General features: G+C 39.5%; 1 protein-coding gene across 4 annotated transcripts in view; it reads left to right on the forward strand.

Moving 5' to 3' along the window:
- Positions 1-25925, forward strand: part of LOC139763122 (uncharacterized) — a 40298-nt gene that overhangs the window by 2721 nt on the left and 11652 nt on the right. For 2 of the 4 annotated variants that reach the window (XM_071688795.1, XM_071688794.1), the window contains exons 2-5: positions 1757-1906; positions 3157-3280; positions 12515-13174; positions 19696-25104. In XM_071688795.1, the coding sequence (XP_071544896.1) occupies positions 1853-1906; positions 3157-3280; positions 12515-13174; positions 19696-19832 (975 nt within the window). In that variant the 5' untranslated portion in view covers positions 1757-1852 and the 3' untranslated portion in view covers positions 19833-25104. Of the gene's footprint in view, positions 1-1756; positions 1907-3154; positions 3281-8240; positions 8428-12514; positions 13175-19695; positions 25105-25925 lie in introns of those variants that run through there. The other 2 variants (XR_011716037.1, XM_071688796.1) reach the window with 2 other exon arrangements.

Consider the following 25925-nt stretch of genomic DNA (forward strand, 5'->3'; position numbering starts at 1 on the left):
TTTGCTCCAAATACTACTTCATGGAGATGGTAAATAGCAAACATGTTACATATAACTTCTATATGTAGGTGTAACTGCTCAAGGTTACGGTGAGTGTATGTGAAAAGTCACCTAGTGAGAGGCTGTTTCATACAGTCTTATGGAGGAACTTCACCCCAAAGGATCTCCACATTAATAAGCTACTGAGAGGCTGGGTACAAAGGTTACAGACTCCTCTGGGAAGACATCTTTTGCAACACTCAAGACTTTCCTACAAAATGACTGTATTATGATGTAATTCTGTCCTGCACTTGACGCTTTATATTTGTACTGAAGGAACCAATACATAGTACATTTAAGACCAGTGAACCACACTTTGTCATGTACAAAAGTGCGCGTTCATATGCACTTTGTTCCTATTCATATACCTCGGCATTGTACAGTTTAAGTTCGGTAAAATGCTATCTGCTGGCTGTGTGCGCCTGATGGGAAATGACCGGTGTAGACCCCGTTGTTCACCAACGAGTGACAAAGGGTAATCAAGTACATAGTATTCGAATAGTCGTATTCTAATTAGGGGTGATCATAGCCTAGCAGTATTCGAAATGTCACAAATTATGTAGGGGGCGATCATAGCCTAGTTGCAACGCTCCCGCCCGCCACGAAGGGGTCCCGGGTTCCATCCTGGGTTTGTTTATATATATATATATATATATATATATATATATATATATATATATATTATTTCATATCATTTTTAATATATCGCGTTTTCGCGTCAGCGAAGTAATGCCAGCAAACAAATCAAGAAAGACACAATAAACATACTATAATACTATAGCACTAATACACATGTACATATTCGCCTTCATCCATTCCGGCGTCACCCCGTCCCACAGGAAACAGCATCGCCATAAAACATACGATGGAAAGGGACAATCCATAATGAGCGTATGTGTAATGCACACTTTTCGTGCACGCAGTCAATCTGGATGTTTGAAGGGACCTGATCGAAAATTTTTTCACTGCATCCTTCCATCTCTAATTTGGTTTCCCGCTTCTCCTTGTTCCCTCCACCTCTTGACACATATATCCTCTTTGTCAACCTTTCCTCACTCATTCTCTCCATATGTCCATATCATTTCCACAAACTTTCTTCGGTTCTTTCAACCACACTCTTTTTATTTATACACATCTCTCTTACCATTTCATTATTTACTAAATCAAACCACCTCACACCACATATTGTCCTAAAACATTTCATTTCCAACACATCCACCCTCCTCCATACAACCCATGCCTTGCAACCATTTAATACTGTTGGAACTAATATTCCTTCAAGCATACCCATTTCTGCTCAACTAGATAATGTTCTCTCTTTCCACACATTCTTCATTGCTCCTAGAACTTCACCCCCTCCATCACTATATGATTCACTTCTGCTTCCCTAGTTCCATTTGCTGCCAAATCTACTCCCAGGTATATAAAACACTTCACTTCCTCCAATTTTTCTCCATAAACTTATTTCACAATTAACTTAGCCCTCAACACTACTGCACCTAATAGCATTGCTTTTATTCACCATTTACTCTCAACTTTCTCCTTTCACACACAGCTTTTTGTGCCCTGTAAATAATAAATTTCTTTTTGTATTATTTGTTTCTTTCAATGTAATATGTTACCCTAAATGATACTAACACTGGGTTATCATGCAAGAGCTTTTTAATGTGCCAGGCCATCTTATCTCAAACTCAACGGCTACTTATTTCCAAAACAGGTTGTCCGTGGTACCACTGTCATCCTAACCTACTAGGTAGCCAAGCTCTTCCTGCCACTTTCTGAGTCCTTCCCTGTGAAGATCTTTTTGAAAGTCATGTCCACCACAACCAATGAAGTCACAGATGTGCTTATCAAAAGAGGATGTAAGGTATGCATCATCCTTGGGAACTACCAAAGGATAGATAAGTTTAGTCTCATCATTTTAAACAGTTCTCTTTGATAGATTAGGAACCTTAACATTTCGTGGCTCCTAGGATTTTCTCTGGCATAAACTGTTGATATGGCATTGATAGGTAGCTTATATATTTGGATTCCTTAATTACATAAACATATACTTCAATTAGCATTTGTATTACCTGCAATTATAATGATACACTGCATGTTTTCCTGATCCAGTTTCCAGCTAATCTCCCACTGTTTTTTTCCCTCCAAAGTAGGTTACATACAGGCATGCTGCTCCTGCTGTGACATGTTTCACACATTGTAAAAGTCAACCCCAGGCTTGTCTGTGCCCCGAAGTACTGACTGACTTTGTTCCAGTTCTTTTCTATCTTCCCTCTGAGCATGACAGTATGACCCTCAGGTATGATGATCTGACCTTGTGGGTCAGGTCAAAGACCAGGTCATTATATCCAATGTTCATACCACTGTCCTCAAGAGGTTACTTATTCCAAAGAAAATCCTCATGTCTTTTCACTGTGCATACCTTGCTGCATAATTTCACGATTTATCCGTGAAGTATATCTTGTATAATGATTCTGTTTGCTTGTACAGTATCTTCCACTGCATGGGGTCCTTTGTCAAATGTATTTTCACTCTTGATTCTTTGCCTGTACCATACTCCAGGGCATGGTCTCATTTGACATTTTGATATGGTTTCTGTTTGCTTGTATCATTTTTTGGCCTGGTTTCATGTGTTAACTATATATTGTGATGGTTTCTGTTTTTTGTACCTTGTATGGCATGGCTTCAGTCTGCCATGTGTATGTAATATGGTTTCTGTTTGCTATGCTAATGCAACACAATTTCAGATTGTTCTTATATTAATGTGTAACAGTAGCATATTATATGAAACAGTTCCATAAAGATTTATGCTTGCTACATAATAGACAACATTCATATTTGCCATGTATCTTCCATTAACCCACTGCATGGAACAGTCTTTGTTTGCTTGTACTGTATCATGTTGCATAAATTTGCACTTGTCAAGTATCTTAATTTATGGCACAATTCATGTTTACCCAGTATCTTACTGTATAAGTTTATGTTTGGTGTGAGTCCCTTTTATACAGTGATATTTTTAGGATACCTAATCATGTGATGCATTCAGCAGTATTGTGAATTATACCATACACACACTGTGTTTTGTTGTGTGTAATTTGTTGCATGGATTTGCAGAGAGCAGCCATAGTGGGCATGGCAACAGGAAGTAGCACAGTGTTCGAGGGTGTTTTGACAATGGCTGTTGACGAATCCAGCACTGCCACCGCCATTGTAGGCTCAATCCTCATCTTCCTTGGAGGTTAGTCTCCACTCTGGCCTTTTAATCCTTACTTTCCTCTTGAGATTAGTCTCCACTCAGTCTTCTTAATTTTCATGTACCTCAGAGGTCACTCTCCACTCAGGCTTCTTAATTCTCATCTTCCTCATAAGTTAGTCTCCACTCAGGTTTCTTAATTCTCATCTTTTTCAGAGGTTAGCCTTCACTCAGGCTTCTTAATTCTCATCTTCCTCAGGGGTTAGTCTCCAATCTGGCTTCTTAACCTATTCCGTGGAGGTGTGGCATATACATCATGGTATTTTATTTTCCATTCACTGTGCCTGATGAGTATATGATATTAATTCTTGAATCAGGGTGTTACCTGCTTATGGAAGCATTGCAGTCCTGTGGTGCAGCTCTTAGAAAGGTCATGAATTCTTTCAGTGATAACTGATCCTGGTGTAATTATGTAAATAAATTAAATTCTTGAATCCGCTTTGAGGCAAAACATTTGGCCATTAATGCTTGTATCAGCATCCTATACATTGTTATTAAATGCTACAGCTAAAGTTTTTATGTATATGTACAGATATCAAGGAAACCCTTACATTTTGAAATATTTTTTGAAACTGTGTCACTCTTACGAGATAACAGATTTTTACTGATGACAATCCTTAGTTGTCGTATTTGTTTGCAACAAAACACTTCCAAAAATATTGCACGGCTCACTTCACATGCCTTGAAATACTGACTGCAGAGAAGCACGAGTTAACCCACTGACTGCAACTAATCTAGATATTCAGTGTGCTCCCACTGCAGCACTTTTCAGTAAATCTGCAAAAAAAAATATCCTAAATGAAAAAGTGTTTTTCTGAAGAAATTGAATAAATTAAACCATATACCTCACAATCATCTTCCAGAGGCATGCTGTCTTGTATATAGCACATCAGCAGTCAATGGGTTGAAAGCTGTGTAGCACATGTAAACACTGTCTCACCAGGTTCAGTTGTTTACCATTTTATCTAGATTCTAGTTTTCTAAATATTTCAGAATATTCTCTACACAGTGTACTTTAGACATTAGGATTGCAACAGTGACAAGGTTAATCCTCTTCTTCGGTGTTTAGTCTCTTTTTTGGTTCCTTAATTCTCATCTCTCTCAGAAATTAGGTTCTATTCTGGCTTCTTAATTTTCATCTTCAGAGATTAATCTCTACTCTGTCTTCTTAATTCTCATTTTCATTGCGGTTAATTAGTCTCCACTGGCTTTTTCATTCTCATCCTCCTCAGAGATTAGTCTTAGCATCTTATCTTCTAAGATTAGTCCCCACAAAGGATTTACACCTCTTATTTCCCTCTAAGGATGATCTTCACTCTGGTTTCTTACCCTCCATCTTCCTTATGTGTTAATTTTCATTCAAGGTTCTTTGCCTTCATCCTTCCTTACAGATTAGTTCCTATTTAGGCTTTTCACCGCTCAACTTCTTTCTGGATAATCTTTTATCATGGCTTCTGTGTTGTGTAATGAACAATCTAAAGTTAATCCTTACTAGATATCTACTTACATTTTTGGATATTTCAGCTGGACTTGAAATCTAGAGAAGAGTTTAGGATGAAATTATTTGTATTTAAGTGATCTTATAATAATAATAATAATAACAATAATGAAAATAGTAATAATAATAATAACTAATAATAATAATAATAATAATAATAAGTAATAATAATAATAATAGTAATAATAATAATAATAATAATAATAATAATATTTATTGGCCACTGAGACATTATACACAATGTATTGTAGTTATAAACCTACTGTATAGTATAGTATATAGTATAGTATAGTATAGTATAGTATAGTATAGTATAGTATAGTATAGTATAGTACAGTACAGAGCAGTGGCTGTTTCCCATTTTGGGCTATGGGTTCTTGTTGTTTCAGTTTGAGTGGCAGTTAGTTTGAAAAGTCATATACCTCAATATACCCCAATAATTTTCATCAGAATGATGATAAGTGGGTATATGCAATCACCATTCATCAAGGAAATCACTTATAGGCTCTTGCTAGCTGTAATAACAACAAAAGCAGCTTCATTCAGAGCAAATCAATGACTTCACTGTTTTGGACACACACTAAAGAACCAGTTGCATGATGGGTCCTACCATTACCAGCACTCTACTAATATACATTTTTTCAACAACAATCCAGAACATAATGATGAAAGTTGAGGAAGTCACACCTACCCTGTTGTCTCAGCAACAATGAGCACAATGTCAAAAGTTCCCACAATGATATACCCCACTGGCAAGCATAAGGCCATTGGTGTCCCTAACACTACCACCTCCCAAGGCATGTTGACCCAAAAGAGTACTAACTACATTATTTTGAGAGAGTATTTGCAATTACTTAACAGCAAATATATAAAGAGATATAACATAACCATTATATCCTTACTTTGAGATGAAGTCTCTAAGTTTCTGAAACTTCCATTGTTGATGAACTCATCTACAGTTCCCGTCAGCCTGGTCTGAGATTCCATCTGTCTTGGTCTCTGGTGTGTTCATCTCTCTGCTACATGGAATAATACCTGTCTCTTGTTGATGATCTGAGAACTCCTCACAATCACTGTCCATCTCATCTTCTGGCACTCTGATCTCCAATGCAGTTGGGCAATGAACACCTTATGGCCTCCATCCATCTCATCCTCTATACATGAATAATATCTTTAACATGGTACTGTCACAAGCAGTCTGCATGCAATTCCTCTGACTTAGATCTACTCATTTTAGTGATGCAGTAAGTTGGATATGGTGTTTTTCCAAGATGTGGTGCAGTTTTCCTCAGCCACATCTAATGATGCCCATTAGCATACTTAAGGGAAGTTTTGCAACCAAACTGTCTCCACTTGACTATCCCAGAAACCTTCAGATTATTGTGTATATGGTGACATACCCCCTCCAATCACTCCTACTGCTTCCCCTTACCAGCATTATCTTGTTAGTCATCTGTTTAGGGTGTCTATCAGTTGTAAAAGCTTGTGCCTGGCCATCATCTTTGCTGAAGTATATATAGCCAAAGGATTCATGCTCTGCAGACCAGTATGCCATAAGCAAGGCTGACAGCTTCAGGACCCACTCACATTCTGACTCCATCAGTTATCTCCAACCAGTGCCGTAAGATGATGTCCTCTAATTGTAGAAACTTCGGCTGTGCTCATTGCCTGGTGACAGGGATAGCAGCTGCTGTCTTTTTCCAATCAGGCTTCACTGAAATCTTCACATTGAATACTGGGCCAAAGATCCTGATCCTTCTCTTGAAGCCTTCTAATAGTTCTTCAACACTGGAACCCAGAGAAGAGTTTCAGTGTTCTCCTTCAGTATTTACAAATTGAATCATATGTATGATGATTGAAACTGTCCATAATCCTCTGTATTTGACTCGGGCTATAAAAGATAGCAAAGTCATCCAGCAAACCATCTCTCTGGTTCTTCAGGCTCCTTATCCCTCATAGTGCCATATGGTCAGTGTGGACTTTGCATCACTGATGTAGTGGTGACAGTGGTCCAGGCTCTTGATTGAAAAAAATTTCCAAATAATGCAGCAATTCCACCTTGTCAGGCTCAGAGACTGGATGAAGAAAGTGATGACGAGCTCCATACCTTCCTGCTTCTGCAGCAAAACTCCCATTCCTGTCTTACTTGCATCCATGTCCAAGATGTATGGCAAGCTGGGGTTTTGGAAAACCAGCACTGGAGCAATTGCCACAGCATTCTTCTGGTGCTGGAGGGCTTTTTAATACCCTGAGTTCATAAAAAATTAAGCTCCTTTGGCATCAAACTGTGAAGAGGTATCACAGTGGTAGCAGACTACTTTATGAACTTGCAATAGTAGGTGTAGGGTCCTTAGGGACTCATCGGCTCCACTCACATCGGTTGGCATGATTCAGTCCCTGACAGCTTGTACAGGTCCTCATCACTCCACACCTGCCTGTCACATGGCCAAAGTAATGTGACTCCTTGTGCACAGACAGAGCATCTTGGAGTTGAGCTTCTGGTGCACCTCACAGAATGTGTTGAAGACTTCTACAAGCCTTTCCATCTCCTCTGGAACATTCTCCCAAAGAAGATGAAGTCAAGTTAGAAAAGGATGCTCTTCCCTTGGAGTCCTCTTGGGACGTGCACCATCAGACAATTATGAGTGGCAGGCATACACACTAAACATTCCTAATGACATGAAGTGGAACTACCACAGTCCCTGGCAATAACTATAAAAGAAGTCTATGTTCTCGTTCTTTTACACCATTCTAACCTTGTGTTATTCCTACTTGAAGTCCAGGGTCTAAACTATGACTCACTTGTTAAAGCATCCAATACATTCTACCCTCTGAGCAGTGAGTATATATCATTGGTGTTAATCCTATTCAGAATACTGTCATCTGTGTATTTTCTTGTAAGCCCTACCCCTCTTCTTTACTAAGACTTCTGCTGATAAACATGAGCTGCTGATCATTTCATTCATCTTGCACAGTGGTGGGAGAGTTACAAAATTAGGTGGTGACATAATGTGATGTGTTCTACCAGGCTAATGCATCCCAGGTTGTGCTTCCTAGCAGAGAAGTCATCTGCATATGTCCATATTAACTTCCAGAGATGAGCTTCTTGCTCCTATAATTCAGTTAGTGAAGTGAGTTGGTAGTTCCCTGGATAGATCGAATTCTGTCCACAATCTTAGTGTATCTCCTCACTTATCTTCTGGCATGTCACATTGGCCATCACAACAGGGAGCTTTTTTAAAATATATGTACACCATTGTTTGTTCCACCAGTTTCTTTGCATCCCTCAATCAGGCCTAGCTTAGCCCACAAAGGAGTGTATGTGGTGCAGTGGACAATTTTCTCAGAGAGTGGAAGAATGATGACAGTCAAAATCTTCATGGTTGGAGCCTTGAAAACTTCCAGGGTAACCTTCTCACCACAGATGATCATCTTCATCTTTCCCAGGTCCAGCCAACACCATTTTGGGATCATGTGGTCAAGCCCCAAGACACGTGGATCATCTGTCATGGTTATGAATATAGGGTGCATGTCAACTGTGTCCCTAATCCACAGCCATATGTTCCCTGGACCCTTCAATGACTTGCAGTGCCCAGTTACTACACAGCCACTCAGCAGACTTCAGCACATACTGGTACCTTATTACATCCGCCCACACAAACATCTGGTTAGATACCTTAGCCACTAGTGTTGGGCACTCTTCACTGTTGGTCTTGTCCTTCACATATATGATGTTCATGAGGCCTTCTTACAGTTGTCTGGGGCTCTTCTGGTTATGTCCAATCATTGCCTTGCACAATCAGTCTGCTTTAGTGTCCTGCTCCACTCAAGACTTTGGCTACTTGCTTTTGCTTTCTCCTCATACGGCCTGTCTGGTTGCAAGTCCAATATGGTTCCATATCCTTACCGTCTACCACTGCTAGGTTGCACATTGCTTTGTTGGAGAGACATGTTACTGTAACTTCGCAGCCTTGCAGTTATGCTTGCAGTAATCCTTTGCCATAGTGCCAGCATATGCTCAGGTATTTGTGTTGCTACTTCTTACCTTTTGACCTGAAAGATAACTGCCCCTTCCTACAAGGGTAATGCTGCATGCTGTCCTTAAGTCATCTCTCTCAGATCCATCCCAGACATTGGCTTTCCTTGGTCTGAAACCTGTCTCATCCTGGCTTGACTGCATACTGACTCAAGATTCCAGTGCTCTGGCCAAGGGCTCCTTGAGGTTAGCTGGTGTGGTGTGCCCAACCTGCACCTTAAGGACTGCACTGATCAGAGCATCGGTGAATAGGTCATGCAGGAAAACAGCCAACAGACCTGACTCTGTGCAGAGTCAGGTACTTCCCAGGAGTTAACCCAACAAGATTCTGAATAGGATTTTGCTTAGCCTTGCCTCTTTTCCTGGCCCGCATTCTTAATTTGGCCCAAAGGACTTAATTTTGTTGGAAATTGTCTCGACATCCCTGAAGTGCCTCAACCAGTCTCATACTATACAAGTGCTGCTGGTCCTTAGGTTTATGCTTTGGAATTCTTAGTGATGACCTCCTGAAACTCATGGCCAGTTGTGTGGCACACTCCTATGTTATCCAATCATTTACTTCCACCAGTAGTTTGAACTGGGTCAATAATCATTACTTCCCATATAGTCATCCTTTAGAAATCATGGGGGCTTCTAACACAAAGAATCCTTCATTTGTCTTTAGGTGTGGTTAGTTTGTGGTAAATATGCATGTGCCTCGGGACTGAAGTGGTCATTCATTCCACACATACAGGACTGGGTGCAGGGTTCTCCACATACCTAACATTCTAGTGTCCATCCTAGCTTCTGTCTGGGTTTGCCCAGCAGCTGGCTCTACACATCTGCCACACTTGTTGCATCTTACCATCCATGCAGTCTTTTTCACCTTATTTTAATCCACCTGTACTTCTTGCCAGTTGAATCACTATGTGTTCTGGTCTACCATTTCCCCCTGCTGGTCATGTTAAAATTCATGTCAGTCAGCCAACTCTCCTTACTTGTTTCCTTTGCTGTTCAATTTATTGCATGTCTTGGTCCATCTGTTCCTCTTGCTAATCCAGCCAATCTAACATGCTGCCTAAGCTACCCTTGTAACTCTCACTTCACAGTAATAAGAACTTCTGCCTTCTAGCTCACTTGGTCCTGCATTTATCTGTTCCTTCACTTTAGCCAAGGCTGCTCACTTCCCTCTGCTAGGCACTGCCCTCTGAGGAAGATATTACACATTTACTACTGTTGCTAGGTCAAGTTGTCACACATCCTCTGCTGTTGCTGAATATGATTGACACTCTGCTGCTATTGCTGTTGCTGCTGCTGCGACACCTTGGTCAGGCTGTCATACATATGTTGCTTGCTGTGTCCCTTTGGAATCACTACACCATCAACTACACCCATACTTGCCCTTACAGACAGTGACATCTCTTTTCACAAGCTCTTTAATGCACAAGGATCTTTATCCCCCCCCCCCACCATTTCTATGACTCACTTCAGTCATCATAATTCCATCCACTGCCATGACCACTTACAGGAATTTGAAGCACTTCACCTCCTCTGGGTTTTCCCAATTCAAATTTGCACTCAACAAACAATCTACCACACCAGCCTGATGGCCATCATTACCTTTATCTTTCTTTCATGCCATTTCCCACGATAGCGAGGCAGTGTCAAGAACAGAGGACTGGGCCTTTGAGGGAATATCCTCACCTGGCCCCCTTCTCTGTTCCTTCTTTAAAAAAAAAAAAAAAAAAAAAAAAAAAAAAAAAAAAAAAAAAACGAGAGGGGAGGACTTCCAGCCCCCCGCTTTCTTCCCTTTTAGTCGCCTTCTACGACTCGCAGGGAATACGTGGGAAGTATTCTTTCTCCCCTATCCCCAGGGATAACCTTTATCTTATTCTCATTCATTCTTACCTTCCTCCTTTCCCACATTCAGACATCAGCTTTTGCAATTTCCCTCCTGATTCCACCACCAGAGCCATGTCATTAGCAAATGGCAACTGAATCACCTAATAGGCCTCCTCGCTAAAGTCTTTCTCCATGACTTTTATATTTTTTTCCCATACCCCTCATCCACAAACAGATTAAACAGCCATGATGACTTCACACACCCTTGTTGCAAACCCACCTTCACTTGGAGCCACTTACCCTCCCTCCTTCCTACTTGCATACATGCCATAACCTTCTCTGCATTTATAGAAGACTTTTACTACCTCTTCACTTTTCACCAAACTGTCTGATATGACTCTGTTTGCTCTTTGAACTATACCTTTGTGTCCCAAACACTCCAAATCTGCCAGCCTTTCATCTAACAAATTCAGTTCTTCAAAATACTCATTTCATCTCCTTTTTAATTAGCACTACCTTATAAGCTTTGCATCACCTTCCAAAACATTTTCTAATTCTTTCTTAGGTTTGCTTATACTGTGTCACCCTGTCTCTCATTTCTTCTTTATTCTAGTCCCTGTACCTTCCTCTTGACCTCCTGCCACTTTCTCTTGTACATCTCCCAATCTTATCAAAGAGATTCTCCCTCCAAAGGAGTCCATATTTCCCTTCATTTTGAAGTAGCATAGCCTTTTGCTGCCGGAGCCTCTGGAAACAGATCCTGGGTAACACCAGATCTATTTCTGAGAAAGAGGTCCTGGGATCATTAAAATAATGAAAAATAAACATATGCAAACACTTTCCCACCAGAAATACCAGTATCTATCTACCTATCTACATATGCCTCTGATGGCCATTTCATATGGGAACTCCAATTGAGGAGGTAGTCACAGTAAATGAGTCACTACTAATTTCTGTTCATGAAAGACTCTTGAAATCCAAACACTCTTCACTACACCTTCAATTAACCTAAGTCCCTTCTTCCCTCAACATGTGCATCTTCACTATGCCCTTGATAAACTTAAAATCACTTCACTCTTGATAAATAAGCATCACTTCTCCAGTGACATATGCATTTTCACTTCACCCTTCACAAATGCATATTCTCTATACCTCAACACAGTGCCTTTAATCTGCCCATTATTGGTAGGGCCAAGGATTAGGCTTGAGGTGATGATTGTTTGAAAGAAAAAAGAGCACACACACCTTTCTCTCTGCAGGGGAAACATGAATATTAGTGACTATTGTGATTAATAAGAAAACAGCAACATAATTATTAAAAAAAAAATACAAGGCAGGATGTGCTTTCTGAATCCACTTACTTCAGTTATTAATCTTTTTATGCTGCACTGACTTATCATTTTTCTTTTCCCAATTGCAGTCTGGTGACATCATTTGTATCTGTTGTTAAACAGTGAACATGGATTCTACAAAGTAGATCAGTTTCATATACCTCTACAGTGGGATTAGATATTCCTAGAGCAGTCATCAACTGCTACCTCCTCTGGACATTAAGCTTTACCAAATTCATTGTAAAAATTTCAGTAGAGTAAATAATAGGAAGTGATATCTATACAGTAGAATAATCAACATCTACCTTGTCTTTCTTTATCACTCCCTTTGAAACATGACTTTTCAAACTTATGTAGACTTCTTTTATGGCATGATATCAAGAAAGCTTGGTGATACATCTGTTAAAAACAAATGGACAGCTAAACATCATTGCATGCATTCTCATTCAATTACCAGTGAGCCAAAATTTTACGATAGGTGCAAATGTGTGCTCTGAATATTCTTGTAGTTCACTTAATTGGGTCCATTTCAGTGATGCTAACAGCAGTATCAGCAGTTGGGTACAAACAGTACACTAAATACCGAGCCTGCCAAGTGGATGCCGTCATGGCCAAGGCTAGGCGCATGGCCAGAGGGGAGGGTGCTTCCCCTGCTCTGCTTGACTTAGGCACTGGAGGAGAGCTTCTACGGGTGATGGCAGTCTGTGATGATGGAGTGAAGCCCTCTGACTCCTCACAGCCTTCAGCACCATATTACAATGGCAGAATGCATGAAATAATCATGTCAGAGATCATGACGAACTCAGGGAGGACAGGAAGTGTCGATAATCTTCTCTCACCAAAATCTGTGAATATTGCAAGTATTGATAAGCAAATTGCAGTTAACTCAAGGAAGAGTGGTAGTGTCGATAATCTAGCTGACTTACGGACTATAGAGGTCTCTCCTGGCATGATTGTGATGCCTGTGTACCTAGAAGAGTCCAGCAGCACAGTAGAGGTGTACATGCCAGATGAGTATGAAGCTCCTCAGTGGCTTTACTCCGACATGTTAAAACTCTTCTGGCTGAGTGTTTTCTTCGCCAGTATAGGACAAACACTTCTGAACACTGCATTCATCATTCTGGCCATAGCATTCAAGATGCTGCCCAATGTCACCATCTATGTTCTCTTTCTTCTATTTGGTATCTTCGGAGGTTAGTTCTCCCAATAAGTTAATCTATTAATTTTATAAAAAAGAGTCAGTTCATAATGCCACCTGCAGAAATGAATCATTAATTGGTGAGTCTCATAAATTGGTTTTGCTCTGTAGCACAAATTGGAAACCCTTATAATTTCACATTTGACAATGTTAGGACATCATGGCCATGGGAAATTTCACTTCTGACCATATTTATGAGGCTCACTATCATGCATGTCCAAAACTAACTTGCTTTAAGCATGATGGGACAACCTTGGAGTATGACAGTACAACCCTTTGGTACACTGAATTGGCCTTTGACTTGGGCCTGACTGTCATATCCAAGGGTTTTACTGGAATGCTCGTGGTCATATTGTTGTGGTAAATTGTTGTATATGAAAGGAATTGTACATTTACCTATAAGTTCAGGTTGGGGTTTGTTTTATCAAAGGCTTATTGCTTTTGACTAATCTTATCTTTTATATGTAAACTCTTAGTTACAGTGTCATTGCAAATTGTGATACCATGATATACACTGGTATGTAATTATGAGTTCTATTTTCAAGTAGAAACCCGTAGAAATAAGAAGCATTATTCATTAATTGATGCAGCCTGTATCAGTTTTAAACAATAATACAAAAGGTGCATGAAATGAAAGATTCTATGACCAGCAGAGATTTCTCCATAATCATTGAATAATGTTTCTCAAAGGGATTTCGATATTTTTTAATAACCCTGTGTACCACATCATATCAATTCACACTATCCTGTGCACACCTTTTACCCTTCTACATGTTCAGGCCCTGAGCGCTCAAAATCTTTTTTACTCAATCCTTCCATCTCCAGTTTGGTTTCCCCATTCTTCCTCTCTCTTCTTTTGATGGATATATCCTCATTGTTGACCAATCTTCACTAGTTCTCCATATGTGCAAACAATTTCAGCACACCCTTTCCATCTCTCACAAACATATCCTTCTTATTACCACACCTCTCTCTTGCCCTATCATTACTTACTTAATCAACCCTTCTCACACCATGTATTGTCCTAAAACATTTAATTTTCCTTTACTGTACATTTTTATATACATATACCATGCCGTGCATCCATACATTGTCGGGACTACTGTACCTTCACACACCCATTTTCACCTCCCCAGATAATGAGCGACATCTCTTTCCACACATTCCTCAGTGCTCTGAGAACCTTTGCTCCCTCACCCACCATTTGCTTCCATGGTTCTATTTGCTGCCATTTCCATTCCCAGGTATCTAAAACACTTCACTTCAAGTTTTCTCCATTCAAATGCACACCCAAACTAACCTGTCTCTCTGCACTGCTAAATACAACAATATTGTTTTTATTCACATTTACTCTCAAATTTCTCTTTTCACACTCTCCTACATTTACTCAAATTTTTCTTTTCACGCTCTCCCACACTCAGACATTAACTTCTGTGGTTTCTTACCCAAATCTGCCTCTATTGCCATGTCATAAGCAAACAACAACTGAACCACTTCCCAACCCCTCCTATGTCCTACAGACTGTATACCTGCTGATCTCTCAATGACCCCTGCACTTTACCTCCCTCACCAACTCATCCATAAATGTATTAAATAGCCATGGTGATATCTCATACCTCTGCCACAGACCCTGGACTTTCACTTAGAAACTCTCACTCTCCTCTTTACCTACTTACACACATGCCTTACTCTCTTTGTAAAAACTCTCAGGGATGGGTGCCACTTTTCTGATAGAATCATTTCTCATTAGCATTAGACAGACAATAAGACAGTGACCTCACGTCCAGGACTTTACATGCTGCCAGTATGCTGGAAAGAAAAGAAAAAATCAAAAGATTTCCTTCCTAAGTTTAATGTATACATCTGCACATACTGTAGTGCAGAGTTTGGAACTCAAGAACCTTTAATTGATCCCAATGAAAATATTCAGAACTTCTTTCACTCTGTGCTTGATGTTGCCACAAATATAAAGTCTTTCCTGTATAACACAAACCTCATTAACAGCTCCAAAGATCTTGACACTGACTTAAGATAAAGTCTTGATGTAAGTCAAATTTTGTGCACTGTGAGGGACACCACAAAATTTCAGTGCCCATACTTCTCAGGTTCACAAATCAACAGTACTCTGAGTAAGATGGAGGGCAAGAGTGCAGAGAATCAGTAAGTATTTGTAAAATCAAAGTTATCGAAATAAATGATAACACCATAGTAATTTGGACAATCTCATGGGCAAGGGCAAGAGTATGGAGGAGCATGGGCCTTGTCTGGGAAGGCAAATGAGAGATCATGCAAGTAAATTACCGATTACATTGAGATCAGACTCTGTGGAAGGAATTTAAGGGCTGGAATCAGAAACTAATTTTGGACAAGACGAAGTAGTATAGGACTTGCAGCAAATACTGAAACAGTGGAGCAATGATGTGGGAAAAATGAATAAGAAGGACAGAGAGAATTATTCAGTGAAGCTACAGATAGAAAAGACAATGTGCTCTCTTTGAGACGAGCTATCTATCTGTATCTCTGATGCCTGTTCCCTTTGGGAACTCCCTTGGGGGAGTGGCCATGACAAAAGAGTCTCCATAACTGGTGAATCCCAGTGCTGCATCTCAGCCTCTAGTGCCTCACCCACCTAACACGCCACTAGCAGAGGGAAACTCAAGTGCAGTGTCTTCAGGTGCTCCTACCTAATGTGCCCATGGAAAAATTAGGGAAATCTATGGAGTATTAGGTAGAAGGTTTAAGAAAGTGTAGTGTGTTCAGGATGAATTTTTGATGGTATTATTATATTATTTATATTGCTTTGTCACTGCCTCCTGCGTTAGCGAGGTAGTGCAAGGAAACAGACGAAACAATGGCCCAACCCACCCACATACACATGTATAAACATACACGTCCACACATGCAAATATACATACCTATACATCTCAATGTATACATATATATACACACACAGACATATACGTATATACACATGTACATAATTCATACTGTCTACCTTTACTCATTCCCATTGCCACCTCGCCACACATGAAATAACAACCCCCTCCCCCCTCATGTGTGCGAGGTAGCACTGGGAAAAGAGAATAAAGGCCCCATTCGTTCACACTCAGTCTCTAGCTGTCACGTAATAATGCAACGAAACCACAGCTCCCTTCCCACATCCAGGCCCCACAGAACTTTCCATGGTTTACCCCAGACACTTCACATGCCCTAGTTCAATCTATTGACAGCACGTCGACCCCAGTATACCATATCGTTCCAATTCACTCTATTCCTTGCATGCCTTTCACCCTCCTGCATGTTCAGGCACCGATCACTCAAAATCTTTTTCACTCCATCTTTCCACCTCCAATTTGGCCTCCCACTTCTCATTCCCTCCACCTCTGACACATATATCCTCTTGGTCAATCTTTCCTCACTCATTCTCTCGATGTGACCAAACCATTTCAAAACACCCTCTTCTGCTCTCTCAACCACACTCTTTTTATTACCAAACATCTCTCTTACCCTGTTATTACTTACTCGATCAAACCACCTCACACCACATATTGTCCTCAAACATCTCATTTCCAGCACATCCACCCTCATGTGCACAACTCTATCCATAGCCCATGCCTCGCAACCATATAACATTGTTGGAACCACTATTCCTTCAAACATACCCATTTTTGCTTTCCGAGATAATGTTCTTGACTTCCACACATTCTTCAAGGCTCCCAGAATTTTTGCCCCCTCCCCCACCCTATGATTCACTTCCGCTTCCATGGTTCCATCCGCTGCCAAATCCACTCCCAGATATCTAAAACACTTCACTTCCTCCAGTTTTTCTCCATTCAAACTTACCTCCCAATTGCCTTGACCCTCAACCCTACTGTACCTAATAACCTTGCTCTTATTTTTCTCAACTTTCTTCTTTCACACACTTTACCAAACTCCGTCACCAGCTTCTGCAGTTTCTCACATGATACAGCCACCAGCGCTGTATCATCAGCAAACAACAACTGACTCACTTCCCAAGCTCTCTCATCCACAACAGACTGCATACTTGCCCCTCTTTCCAAAACTCTTGCATTCACCTTCCTAACAACCCCATCCATAAACAAATTAAACAACCATGGAGACATCACACATCCCTGCTGCAAACCTACATTCACTGAGAACAAATCACTTTCCTCTCTTCCTACACGTACACATACCTTACATCCTCGATAAAAACTTTTCACTGCTTCTAACAACTTGCCTCCCATCACCATATATTCTTAATACCTTCCACAGAGCATCTCTATCAACTCTATCATATGCCTTCTCCAGATCCATAAATGCTACATACAAATCCATTTGCTTTTCTAAGTATTTCTCACATACATTCTTCAAAGCAAACACCTGATCCACACATCCTCAACCACTTCTGAAACCACACTACTCTTCCCCAATCTGATACTCTATACATGCCTTCACCCTATCAATCAATACCCTCCCATATAATTTCCCAGGAATATTCAACAAGCTTATACCTCTATAATTTGAGCACTCACCTTTGTCCCCTTTGCCTTTGTACAATGGCACTATGCAAGCATTCCACCAATCCTCAGGCACCTCACCATGAATCTTTGATGGAAAAATATATATTCTAAGTAGGAGATGAGTCAGGGAAGTGGGTGAATTATAGCTGTATGATTTAGATGACAGGCGTGCTGCACCAAAAATGAGCGAGATTGCATTATATTGATAAGTGTTAGTTGTTAAAGATTTTTTTGGCAGGAAGGAAACTATATCTTTGCTAAAGAATAAAGGGTAACAAAGAAAGAAAACAGCATCAAAAAATTTGCAGGGTGTGATGGTACTTCTCTGATTCAAAGAATTTAAGATACTTGGTAGAGATAGCCCAGACAAAAGGGTATGACCAAAGAATATTGCACGGAGTGTGGAGACGTGTGTAAACAGGCTAATTAACTTCTTAACTTTAGGATGTTCATCAGAAGTGAAAAGTGACAGAAATCAAGGATACATTACAGTCAGAAGGCATCACAATAAAGGTATCAGATGAGGCTAGGTAGTAGAACAGCCTTGCTGTTAGTTCTAAGGGCCAGATGGTATAAGTCTCGGCTGAAATTAATGTAATCAAACGCAGATGGACTGGTAGTAAAACTACAAACAGTTGCTGTTTAGGGATTGAATCAGTCAAAACAAACCAGACATTGTACTAGTATTATTGGTTTCATGAAGATATAACTTTAAAAAGAGACAAATTGACCCAACTGTCAAAAGGGGTGCTTGATTGTCAGGAGTTAATGAGAGGACAAAGGAATAAGGAGAGTGACCTTCATAACATAAAACTAAGTTTTAGGAAATTTTTATGAATGGCCCATTGAAAGTGAACATAATGGGAAGAATAACTGCAGGAAAGAGTTGCATAGCGGTGATGATAATTTACAATCGTTAAAAGGATTGCAATAAACAAATATTCACTGATAACAATAAAGGAACAGTCAGGATGGTGCAGGAAAACAATAAGACATATATTTCTTAGAGAGGGAAATTTCCTAATAATAGGGGATTTCAGTTATAAGGAAAAAGGCTAGAAGTTAAATCTTCAGGGAGAATGAACCTCATTGAGACATGTTCATGCGAACATTTTCTGTCAGATGGTTGCTAAGCACACTAAAGTCTTAAAAGGCTGATTTACCAACATTACTTGATCTTATCATATTGAAAATGTCAGATGTGATACAGCAAGTGAAACAAGTGATCACATAATGCTGGAGTTTGGCTAAGTTGCTACTGAAGGCCAAAAAATGAAATGAGAGGAAACCATATTCACAGGGGATAAAATCTTGGAAACTAGTGAAAGATGAACAATTTCGTTTTGAGAATATTATTGAGAAATGAAGATCCTTTGGCCACTAATGTATAAAAAGAGGTTAGAAAAGTAAGAGATGGTTCAATAAAAGATGTTAGAAAGCAAAGGACTGTGCGGATTTTTCTGAAGGAGATCCAGGTTACACAATAGCTAGCCAGTAATGGGCAGAAAAGGAAGGGTAGAGAAACTATGAGAAGAATAATGTGCACAAGGCAGGGGATATGTTCTATTTCAAAGTCCTGATATCTAATTAAATAACTGAACCAATCTTGTATCTTATGAAAAAGTACAAACTGCACTCATGTTGAAGAGATCAGTAACAAGTATCCAGATTATTATTTGGTTAATGTCTTGGGTAAGTTTTGTTAAACTTTACTTTTACAGAACAATATCCCGTTAATATTCTAGGAAAAACCGTTCAATTTCGTTAGGTATACAGAGCAATATCTGGTCAGTGTGTTATGGAAAATTTTAATCAAATTCTGTTAAGAATACAGATCAGTATTTGGTTAATATTCTAGGGGAAACTCTATTTAACTTCTGTCAAGAACAGTGGAAATTGGATGATCACAACATGACAGTTTATCCATTTTGTCTAAATCCTGCAACACATTGTGCTGTACATGTCATGGTAATAATGTCTTTGTTTTACACAGGCTCGGGCTTACTGGCTGCTGGTGTGATAGCATATCAATGCTATAAAGTATACCAAAGGTATCTTCAAGATAATTTACCATCTCCATGTGAGGAGAGAACATTATCAAACTGCCCAGTTGTGTGGCAGCTATTATGAAGTATATGTACTATTGCACAATTAAATCAAACATAGGAGGATTGTGATGTCTCATTTCATGGCCATCAAAAGTGCCCACTGCATTGTAAATGGAAGACAACTTGGATACTTAGGCACAGTGATTATAGGTAAGGAAATTTGTGTTTTTATGTCAGTGGTGAACTCCACCATATGACCATTTTTGCCTCTTTCAAAATGGTGTGTGTGTGTGTACATGCATCTATAATTATATCTTTATGTACATATTACAATTTCTTGTAGCAACTTGGTTGTACTCCCAGTGCAGTATATATATATATATTTGCCTGTGAGAGTGCCGAGTGACAACTTAGAGTGTTAAAGACACATCAGTCCATTAATGTTAGGTTATTTTGGCCACTTGAATAACTATCCACAGTTTAGCTTGTACTAATGCCCAAAATTAGTTTATTTCAACTGATGGAAATGTCTAATTCTGAGCCAGATAAAAAACTATTTATTCAAGCTAATTTCACTGTTGCTAAATAAATCCAAATACATTTAAGGAAATCATTAGAGGTGTGGCTGATCTAGAATTTAAGATATGTAAAAACAAGAAAGAAATGGTCAAAAATATTGAATTGAAATAAGGCTATCCTATGATTTTAAGACTAAAATTTGAATAAGATTATTTATTCATTCATAATTACCCTGGGACCCTTTTCCAAGAGAGAATCCTTTTATTGTCCATAACCTATTTTCCAAGGCTCCTGTAGCCCAAGTCTGTGCTACTTCCCAAAACAAGGACATATGAACTCCTTTGAAGTGTGAAGTTCACTGACGAGACTTACTACCAGTGATACAGTCTTTTCAAAGATGGCTTTTCTTTCATGGTGTAACCTCTTGCAGGGGGAGTTCAGTAATAAAGTTGAATGAGACTATTTGTCTGATATTTTGGAAGATTTAGAATTTGAATAAGACTAGTCACTTATTTAAGGAGTAAAATTGTATGAAACAGACACTAGACAATTTTAATCAGCTTTTGCAGGGCCCACAGTTCATCAAACTAAAGAATCACTTCAGGACTTTTATTTTAGCTTGTCAGATGATTCTCTTCAGTTTTCGGGGGGGCACATGTCATCAAACTAAAGCTTTACTGAGGGACTGTTATTCTTGCTAACGCCATACAATTTTGTTCAGCTTCTGCAGGTCCCACAGGTTGTCAAAATAAAGCTTCACTTAGGAACTTTTATTTTTTTTTTCTTTGCTAACACCAGGCGATTATATTCATCTTTTGCAGTGCCACTGGGTTGTCAAACTTAAGGTTCACTTTAGAACTTTTATTCCAGCTGATGCCAGACAATTTCATTCAGATTCTGCATGGCTGATGGGTCAAGAAACTAAAGCTTCACTTGGGGAATTTTATTTTAAACGAAGCCAGATGGGTTTATGCAGCTTTAGCAATGACCAAGGGTCATCATAATAAAACTTCTCTTTAGGACTTTTATTCTCATTGATATTAAATGAATTTATTCAGCTTTTGCAAGATTGTCAAACTAAGACTTCATTTTGGGACTTTCATTCTAGCTGATACCAGACAATTTCATACAACTTTTGCTGAGGTCACATGTTGTCAAATTAAAGCTTCCCATTATAACTTTTATTCTAGCTGAAGTTAGAGGATTTCATTCAGCTTTTGAAAGGCCTAGTTGTCCTCAGACTAAAGCTTCACTTTAGAATTCTTATTCTGGCTGACACCAGAGGATTTTGTTCAGTTTTTGTGGAGTCCATGGGTCATCAAACTAAAGCTTTACTTTGGGACTTTTATGTAAATTGACTCCAGGCTATTTTATTCAGTTTTTACAGGGCCAGTGGGCTTGACTGTCAAACTAAAGCTTCACTTTGGGACTTTTATTTCAATTGATGCTAGATGATTCTCTTCAGCTTTTCCAGGGCCCATGGGTCATCAAACTAAAGTTTAACTTTTGGACTTTTATTTTGGCTGATGCCAGATGATTTTATTCACCTTTTCTGGGGCCCTGGAGTCAGTAAACTAAAGCCTCTATTTAGGGCTTTCATTCAGCTAAGGCCAGACCATTCTATTGAGCTCTTGTAGGACACAGGGACTGTCAAACTAAAGCTTCAATAAGGAACTTTTATTCCAGCAGACACCAGACAATTCTATTCAACTTTTGCAAGGTCTATGGGTTGTGAAATCAATGCATCACTGTGAGACTTCTGTTTTAGCTGCTGCAAGTACAGAGCCCATGGGTCGTCTAACTAAAGCTTCACTTCGGGACTGTTATTTTAGCAGATGCCAGACAATATAATTCAGCTTTTGTGAGGCCCACAGGTCATTAAACTTAAGCATCACTTTGGAGTTTTTATTCTAGTTGATGCCAGATGATTGTATTTCAGCTTTTGTGAGGGTTCAGGATTGTTAAAGCTTCACTATGGGACTTTTAGCTTTTCCCCATGGTTTCATAAGCTTTTGTAAGGCACATGAGTTGTCAAAATAAAGCTTCCCTTTGGGAATTTCACCTTTTCCGGGGTCCATGGGTCATCAAAATAAAGCCTCAGTTTGGTAATTTTATTCTCGCTAAAGCCTGATTTTTGTTTCTGCTTTTTTGAGAATCACAGGCTGTCAAACTAAAGCTCCACTTTGGGACTTTTTTTGACTGAATCAAGATTTTATTCAGTTTTTGCAGGGTCCATGGGTCATCAAACTAAAGCTTCATTTTGGGACTTTCATTCTGACTGACACCAGATGATTTCATACAGCTTTTGCAGGGCCTATGAGTCATCAAACAAAGCTTCACTTTGCAACTGTTATTTTAGCTGGTGCCAGACAGTTTAATTCAGCTTTTGCTGGGCCCATGGATCATCAAACTAATGCTTCACTTTAGAACTTTTATTCTAACTGATGCCAGATGATCTTATTCAGCTTTTGTAGGGCCCATTTTTCATCAAATTAATGCTTTACTTTGGAACTCCTATTCTAGCTGATCCTAGATGATTTTCAGTTTTTGCAAGGCCCATGGGTCTTCAAAGTAATTCTTCACTTTAGGACTTATTTTAGCCAATGCAAGATTATTCTATTCATCTTTCTTTGAACCCATGGGCCATCAAAAGCTTCAATTAGGGACCATTGTTTTTGCTTATGCAAGATAATTTTATTCAGGTTTGCAGGGCGCAAGGGTCTTCAAACTAAACATTCACTTGAGGCCCTTAATTTTATTCAGCTTTTAAGGGTCCACTGGTTGTCAAACTTCACCTTAGAACTTTAATATTAGGTGACTTCAAACAACTATTTCCAGCTTTTGCGGAGCCCTGGGGGTCGCGAAACTAAAGCTTCACCTTGAAACTTTTACTTTAATGGAAGCCAGATGGTTTTATTCAGCTTTAGCAAGGCTCAAGCACTGTCAAACTAAAGATTCCTTTTAGGAATTTTTTCTTATTGATGCAATATGAATTTACTTGACTTTAGCAGGCCTACAGTTTGTTAAACTAATGCTTTGCTTTGGGACTTTCATTTTAGCTGATACCTGATATTTTTGTTCAGCTTTTTCGGAGCCCAAAGGTTGTCAATCTAACTTTCACTCTGGGACCTTTATTCTAGCAGGTTCCAGATGATCTTATTCAGGTTTTGTAGGGCCTATAGGTTGTCAAACTAAAGTTTCCCTTTAGGAATCTTGTTTTAGCTTAAGCCATACAATTCTATCTGGCTTTAGTGATGCCCACAGGCCATCAAATTAAAAGTTGCTTTTTGGACTTTTACTTTGATGCATGACAATTATTTTCAGCTTTTGTGGGGCACACTGGTCGTCAAAGTAAAGCTTCAGTTAGGGACTTACATTCTAGATGATGCCCAACAATTTTATTCAGCTTCTATGTGGCCAATGTGTCATCAAACTGAAGCTTCATTTTGGTTCTTTTATTGTTGGCTAAGCACGACTTTTTTCAGTGTTTGTGGGTCCCATGGATTGTCTAACTAAAGATTCTCTTTGGAGCTTTTATTTAAGCTTATTATGCAAGACGAGTTTTATTCAGCCTCTATGGGTCCCACAGGTCATCAATTTGAAGATTAATTTTGGGACTATTATTATAGCAGAAAGCAGATGACTTTATTCAGCATTGGAAGGCCCATGGGTCATCAGACTAAAGCTTTACTTTGAGACTTTTACTCTCGCTGATGCCAGATGGTTGTATTCAGGTTCTGCAGGGACCATTGGTCATTAAACTAAAGCTTCACTTCAGGACTTTTATTTCAGCTGTTGCTACACGATCTTGTTCAGCTTTTGTGGGGCCCAAAGGTCATCAAACTAAAGCATCATTTTGGGATTCTTATTCTGGCTGAAGTCATATGGGTCGTCAGATTAGGTGATGCCATATGACTCTAACAAGCTTTTGTGGGGCATACAAAGTGTCAAACTAAAACTTCAATTTGGTCTTTTAATGTAGGGAAAGCCAGATGATTTTTTTCAGCATTTGTGGGTCCCGTGGGTACTCTAACTAAAGCTTCACTTTGAGACTTTATATTATACATATATATATACTTGATCACCATTAGCAAGATAATGCCAGGAAACAGATGAAGAGGGACAAATCTGTTCACATTCACATATATATACATATATACACATGTACTTATTCATACTTGCTTGCCATCATCCATTCCCAAAGCCACCCTGCCCCACAGAAAACAGCACAATTGCATGAAAGAAGAGAAAAAAAATGATCACATACACATTTTCCTCTATTTATGGATGATGTGGTGAGGAGGGTAAATCCAAAAGTCTTGGAGAGAGGGGCAAGTATGCAGTCTGTTGGGGATGAGAGGGCCTGTAAAGTTGTTGTTCGCTGATGATACAGCACTGGTTACTAATTTGAGAGAGAAACTACAGTAGTTGGTGACAGTTTGGAAGAGTGAGTGAAAGAAATTTGAGAGTAAATGTAAATAAAAGCAAGAATACTAAGTTCAGCAGGTTTAAGGGACAAATTACTTGGGATGTAAGTTTGAGAAGAAAAATCGGAGGAAGAAGTGTTTTAGATATCTGGGAGTGGCCTTGGTAAAGAATGGAACTATGGAAGTGGAAGCAAGTCATCTGGTAGGGAGGGGGCAAAGGTTCTGGGAGCAATGAATAATGCATGAAAAGAGAGAAAATTGTCTCAGAGGTCAAAGTTGGGTGTGTTTGAAGAAATAGCAGTTCCAGAAACATCATATGGTTGGGGGGGCATTGGTTATAGATTTTGCATAAAAGGGTGGATGTGTTTGAATGAACTGTATGAAGACAATATGTGGTGTGATGTGGCTTCATCGAATAAGTTATGAAAGGGTAAGAATGATAGATATGTGGAAATAAATTGTGTGGTTGAGAAAGCAGAAGAGGGTTTGTTGAAATGGTTTGGACATAGGGAAAGGAGTGAGGAAAAGTTGACAAAGAGGATATGTGTCAGAAGTGGAGGGAACAAAGAGAACCAGGAGACCAAATTGGAAATGGAAGGATGGAGTGAAAAAGATTTTGCACAATTGGAACCTGAACATGCAGGAAGGTGAAAGGCATGGATGGAATAGAGTGAATTGAAATGATGTGGTATACTGGGGTCGATGTGCTGTCAATAGACTGAACAGGTCATGTGAAATGTCTGGGGTAAATCATGGAATGGTCAGAGGGACCTGGATGTGGACATGTAGCTGTGGTTTTGGTGCATTACACATGACATCTAACAAATGTAGGTACAAAGATGTGGCCTTTCTTCGTATGTTTCCTGGCGCTACCTTGCTGTTGCAGGGGGTGGCAATGCTGTTTCCTGTTTGGCGGGGTGGTGTCAGGAATGGATGAAGCAAAAGTGAGTCACAGGGTGGGGGAGGAGGCGAAGGTTCTAGGAGCATTAAAGAATGTGTAGAAGGCTAGAACGTTATCTTGGAGAGCATAAATGGGTATGTTTGAAGGAACAGTGGTTCCAACAATGTTATATGGTTGTGAGGCATGGGCAATAGATAGGGTTGTGTGGAGGAGGGTGGGTGTGTTGGAAATGAAAAGTTTGAGGACAGTATGTGGTGTGAAGTGGTTTGATCGAGTAAATAATGGAAGGGTAAGAGAGATGCATGGTAATAAAAAGTGTGTGGTTGAG

The sequence above is a fragment of the Panulirus ornatus genome, chromosome 46, assembly GCF_036320965.1.
Source record: "Panulirus ornatus isolate Po-2019 chromosome 46, ASM3632096v1, whole genome shotgun sequence".
Classification (NCBI taxonomy): domain Eukaryota; kingdom Metazoa; phylum Arthropoda; class Malacostraca; order Decapoda; family Palinuridae; genus Panulirus; species Panulirus ornatus.